Below are 6,056 nucleotides of genomic sequence, written 5' to 3'. Positions count from 1 at the left end.
CGGTCCGGACGCACTGTTCCCGCAACCCGGAGACACCCCCTCCCTCGCCCACGCGCATTTCCCCCTGAAACTGTCAGTGCCAGTTCAGAATGTCAGTGCCGCATTCATGCCGACTAGAGCGGACACGGCCTCTCACTGTTGTCGGCATTGAAGCGGCGCACCGGCTGAGGAACCTACTCCGGCACTACCCGTCCGTCCATCTAGCGCCCACCATTGCCATCTGCACGCTATAGAAAATCTAGCCCTGGCCATAGCCGTAGTCATCCTCCTCCGGTCCCTTTCTCCTCTCTGCGCCACACTCACCATGTCCTCCTCGCACTCCAAAGCCTTCTTGGACAGACTCTCTTCGGAGAAGAAGAAGGAGATGATCGCAATTCCTGTCGGCTGACAGGCCGACAAGCAGATGGAGCTCGACGATATCCCAATGAAGGACGCAGCGGGGGATGAGACGGAGCCACCCTCCTCACTGATGCATGACGACATGACCATCAGCGAGGCTCGTGCCCACAATATGGACATGATGCGGGAGGAGCAATTCTGGGAGGCGCAGGCCGACCAGGCCTACAACCTCCATCTCCTTGACAAGCACCGACATGCGGAGGAGCAACTCGCTGCCAGCATGGCCATCGCGTGGGGCGCGGACGTGGCAAAGCAGGTGACGCTGCTCGAGTCCTACCGCTCCGCCCGCAAAATCCGCCTCTCCCGCTGGCGGTACCGCCAGTATTAGACGAAACTGGAGGCAGCCTACAATGAGATGGATGAGGCGGAAGACGAGGTGTTCGGCAAGAGCGACGATGAGGAGGACCTCATCGCCGGCTCCGCCAAGGCCATGCCCCACCGCCACAACCACGAAGTCAGCTCATCCGTGGGTAAGAGTAGTGCATGGTTGGTCGCCGGCGCTCGGGTCCCAAGAAGACGACCACTCTTCCCCTCTATCTGAAGCCAAGCTTGGCGGGCTCAAAATCGTCAGATGATTAGCCGCTCAAGTTGCGGTGGTGGAGGCCGCGGAGGCATAGCAGGTGAGCATTGAGGCGGAACTGGAGAAGCTGAAGGCAAGAGCCGGAGCTTCAGTTCTCGGGGCTCATGGCCGGACATGGGAACGGGCGCCGACGATCATTTAGATTAGGTTTAGGATAGTGTTTAATTAAAAAATTGTCTAAAAAGTAATGATTTTTTTCCGGTTTATATGAAAAAGCGCGAAATGCAATTAATTTTGTCTAGTTTATATGAAAATCTGCAGTGCTTGCAAGAATTTGGTCTAGCTTAGTTGAACCGTGTTTGAAATGTATACGGGCAACATTAAATGGCCGCCCCCTGTATCTGTGTCCGTGAACTTATTCCCTGTCCATACATGAACTCTCGAGTCAGCACTGGAGAGTAATTTCGAAAGTTTCCTGCAACTAATGATTTTGCTAACCGTTTTCAAAACATTTGTACAGGTTTCTCAACAGTCTTATGTCTCAGTTGACTAAGACTTAACGAAGTCGAAATCGATGCTATATCTATGAGATCTTATGTTAATATTTGTGTAAAATTTCCTTTTTGATTTTCTCTCTTTTGGGTCATCTATTTTGAAATGGAGGGAGTACATGTCAAGTCACTTAACAGAGATTTTTTTTTTTTGCTTGAAAACTTTCGATCTATTCATCAACTGTCAATGTAGTACAAAGAACACTAGAAATAAAAATTACATCCAGGTCCGTAGACCACCTAGTGATGACTACAATTACTGGAGCGAGCCGAAGGCGCGCCGCCGTCATCGCCCCTCCCTCGTCGGAGCCGGGCAAACATTGTTGTAGTAGACAGTCGGGAAGTCGTTGTGCTAAGGCCCCATAGAACCAGCGCACCAGGACATCAACCGCCGCCGATGAAAAGAAGCATAGACCGGAAGGATCCAACTTGCAGACACACAGACGTAGACGAGCGAAGACCGGATCCAGTCGGATCCACCGAAGACAAACGCCGACCGGATCCCATGAGATCCGCCGGAGACAAACCTCCACACGCCTTTGATGATGTTTGAAACATCACCGGGACGGGGGCTAGGCGGGGAGGACCTTATTCCATCTTCAAGAAGCCGCCACCGCCTCATCTTCTTGAGCATGACACAAACTCTAACAAAACTCAGAAAATCATCTAAAAACGGAGCCCTCCCGCCGGCAAGGGCCGGGATCCACCGTGCCTCCATGATCCGAGGACCATAGAAGATAAGGCGGACCGGCGGCGCCGGCGAGAGACAAGGAAACCCTAGAGATCTAGCCACACTCTTTTAAAAAACACACACATAAGGCCGAGGCATAATGATAAAAAAAAAAGAAACATGTCGTGTCGCTAGCCCCTTAGCCGCCGTGCCCCATGCGTTGCCGCCGACCGACCTGAGCCGAGCTCAGCCCCTGGCCCGCTTGCCGAGTCGTAGGCTGCCGCGGTCACCGTCCGCGCGGCCCGGCTCTGTTCCCTCGCTCGCTCGTCCCATCCAGACGTCAACACCGGCATCAGCATGGCGTCGAGCGCTCGCCCTGTTCCGCCGAGACCGCGTGCGTGCGTGCGTGCGTGCCCACGAAGGCGCGCCCGCGATGGTGACCGCGCGCGCGCGCTCGAGGTCGGGCTACAGGCGCGGGCAGGGGACGCGGCACCTGCAGGCAGCGCTCAATAATTTCCGACCAGCTATAATTGCACCACGCACGCACGTACGTACGTACGTACGCTGAAATGAGAATGAAGCGACCCCATGCATCTCTGCTACTAGTAGACGGATCGGTCCTGCACTACGCGGCGACTATTCTTGCCTCCCGCTCTAGTTCGGCATGCCCGCACAGCCACAGGATCTATCGATCGATCGGTCGACCGACCGGTGATACATGTGAGCACGCGCATCGTCGTCGGGCTCGCGGCTCGCCGGCCGGCCGTGTCGCCACGATGGACAGGATGGCGTCTAGTTTTCCGAGGAGCTAGCTAGCTAGCTATGGCTAGCGTAGCTGGAAGTCAACCCCGTTGCGCCGTTAATCATGAGGAGATCCACATGGGTAGATGCGACGACGACGGGCCTAGCTAGCTTATTATTGTCAGCGGTTGATCTGCACACGCAATTCTATATATACTCTCTCTCTCTCTCGCTGTCTCTCTCTTTGTTAGTTTGTGTGTGTACGCGGCTCGATTGGCCGTTACAGGCGCAATTTCACAAGGTCAACGCTGCAAACCTCACATGCATGCGGACGACGAACCAAGAACGAAGGTTGATCGATCATGTGCGAAGAGATAGTCTATGCATCCTAGTGGCACATATACATATGCTAACGATGGCCATGGAGAACCGGAGAGGAGAGGGTTGGTTACATGTGTCGCTCTGGCGTGTGGTCCCGGTGAAGCCTCCATGCCGCCACCCGACCAATTGCTTACAGTTTGTCTAATTCATATCTAGATGTTTTTTAAGCATGTCACATCAAAACTCCCACAAATATATAGTGCAGCAATAAAAAATAAAAATAAAAACTAGAACAAAAGAATAGACCACAAACAGAGTGAACATCAGTGTCACATCTAGATGTGTCCGAGACAGACCCAATTGCTTAACCATCAAAGCAAGTACCCCGGCTTATCTAAGAAGAGAGGAAGCCAAGGGGAGTAGGATTAGTGGTGGTGATGGATGCGTGGCTTATGTAAGTATGTTGACAGATGGATACTTTACTTGAGCAAAAGAAATTGTTGCTTCATGGGCAAAAGCTACTAGCGGTGATGTGTCATGTGGGTTAGACAGCCTACCCTTGTGACGCTGACCTGCAAGGCGATCGGTGACCTGGTGTGCATCGTATCGCTGCACGGCCCCCCTCACGCGATCTTGCTTGCCCACCGTCCAGGCGTGGTTCCAAAGCCAGGCAGAATATGTCTTTGTGTCATGTCCGATCCAAATCAAATCAGGCCGTGAGGGAGACGGAGCAAGGATAATGGAGCCAGCAATATCCATGGCCTCGCCTGGAACTGGCAGGCGCGCCTTTTCTTTTCTTCTCTTTTCATTGTGAGCCATCTTAGCTTTTGTCACGGGTGATTTGATTTGCTGCGCGATCGATGTTGCTACGCGCTTGACGTCTCATCCGAAATGTGCCCGTGAATGCACGGTGCACACCGACGGGAGGAACTCTGTGGAAACGGCTTGCTAATGGCAGTGTTGTTACACTTGCTTGACGTCTGGTCCGAATTTGCCCGTATGCATTGCATTGCATGCATGGTGCAGCAACTAGCTAGCCAGCAGCCGCTGATTACGTGCCATGGATCGAGCACTACGAAAGATGCATGGACACACATGAGCTAGTGGATTGCAGGAACAAATCAATGGAATAATGGCGGAATTCATCCAAAAACTACTAGCAGTCTCCTACTACGGGCTGTACATTGCTTGCATGAACACAGAACAGTAATCCGTACATCCATCCTCGGCTACATTAGGCAGGCAGGCAAGCGGGGAGTTTAATCAACCACAAAAGCGTCGATCACGTACGAACCGGCCGCTCGAGATCGTGTGTGCCATGATGGGTTCATGGGTCGAGGTGGATGGGCAGCACCGTGCTCCGCGAGCTCCGCCCGAGCCCGAACGACGACATGAGCCGCCGGAACCGCCCGCTCGTCTCGCCCACGCCGGCGGGGGTGGCGGCCACGCTGCTGCTGCTGCCGGCCACGTCGGCGTGGCTCGGCAGCTCGGCCTCCTTCCGCGGCTTCCGTCCGCGGTCGCCCGGCAGGAAGTCCATGGACATGGACCGCCTGATGGGCTCCTGCACGGCGATGCCCTGCTTGGGAGTGGGAAACCGGCAGGAGCCCCCCGGCCCCGAGGGGCCCGCGTCGATGCGCCTGTCGCGGGCGGCGAGCGCGTCGTGGTCGTCGCAGCAGGCCTTGCCCGCGGCGGCGGTGACCTCGGTCCGGCAGAGCGGGCAGCTGACGTTGTGGTGGAGCCAGGTGTCGATGCAGTCGATGTGGAAGGCGTGGGAGCAGGCCGGCAGCATCTTGAGCCGCTCCCCGGGCGCGAACTCGGAGAGGCACACGGCGCACTCGACCGCCTTCCCGGCGGGCCGGCACCTGACGACGGGGAGCGCGGCGACGACGTCCGAGTCGACGCCGCCGGGCAGCTGGTCGTCGTCGTGGTCGGTGAAGAAGACGGCGGAGACGCGGTCCACGAGCTCGTCGCGGCGCGTGCGCGGGAGCAGGCTGGCGCCGCTGGCGCGGAGCCAGCAGCGGACGACGAGCAGGTAGTAGCTGACGAGGATGACGGAGGCGACCATGAAGCCGATGGCGATGACGATCGCGATGGGGAACGCCGCCGACGGGCTGACGTACGGCGGCGGCGCCGCCCCCGGCGCGTCCGCCATGCCCGCCAACGCCTTGTCCATTGCCGAGGGATGGATGGAGATGGATGGGTCGCTCCGACCGGCCGGACCGCCGGAGCGAGTTAAGAAATAGTAGGAGGCGTTGAAACGGGGAGGAGGATGGCAGGGGGCGTCAGGCTGGGGCGTGGAGGTGGCGAGTGATCCAAGGAAGCGAGCGCGATGCGAGGCGGGCTGCGGGTTTGTAGTGCGCGTGGGCGACTGGGCGGAGCGTGGTCGACGTCGCGCGCGTCGGCCGATAGAAAAATGGCCAACTCGCCGCCAGGAGCGAGCTGACTCTCGCGCGAGTGGCAAGGAGAAGCATCCCGTCCAGTGCCGGTTGGCGACGGCAACGGCATGGCGCCAGGTCAACTCGCCACCGGCCGGTGCGCGTACTGTACCGGCGCGTGCGCGGCTGCATCGTTTTCGCGACGACGACCCGGCGCGCCTACTCTGCGCCCGTATTCCGAAGTCGGCTTGTCTGGCTCCACGAATTAGTCAATCCAGCCGCTCGTACCGTGTCGTCAAGCCAGATAGATACTTACATGTACCAGTTTTCTTTAACGAAGTATAGACGCACACGCTTATATCTACGCGCATACACTCATTCTTATGAATACACACACACATATTTTATTTCTATGAGCACCTCTAAAAGACTGAGAACATCATTTAAGATTGACAAAGTCGCTATTAACGCATAGAAAA

At 56.5% G+C, this 6,056-nt stretch overlaps 1 protein-coding gene across 1 annotated transcript; it reads right to left on the bottom strand.

Moving 5' to 3' along the window:
* Window positions 1-4,306: 4,306 nt before the first annotated feature.
* Window positions 4,307-5,688, bottom strand: LOC119287630 (RING-H2 finger protein ATL1-like). The gene has a single exon (XM_037567209.1). It carries the CDS (start codon window positions 5,373-5,375, stop codon window positions 4,530-4,532), a length of 846 nt encoding a protein of 281 aa, XP_037423106.1. The 5' UTR covers window positions 5,376-5,688; the 3' UTR covers window positions 4,307-4,529.
* Between the last annotated feature and the right edge of the window lie 368 nt (window positions 5,689-6,056).

The sequence above is a fragment of the Triticum dicoccoides genome, chromosome 4A (genome assembly GCF_002162155.2).
Source record: "Triticum dicoccoides isolate Atlit2015 ecotype Zavitan chromosome 4A, WEW_v2.0, whole genome shotgun sequence".
NCBI lineage: Eukaryota > Viridiplantae > Streptophyta > Magnoliopsida > Poales > Poaceae > Triticum > Triticum dicoccoides.
This window is presented reverse-complemented; position numbering and strand designations above follow the sequence as displayed.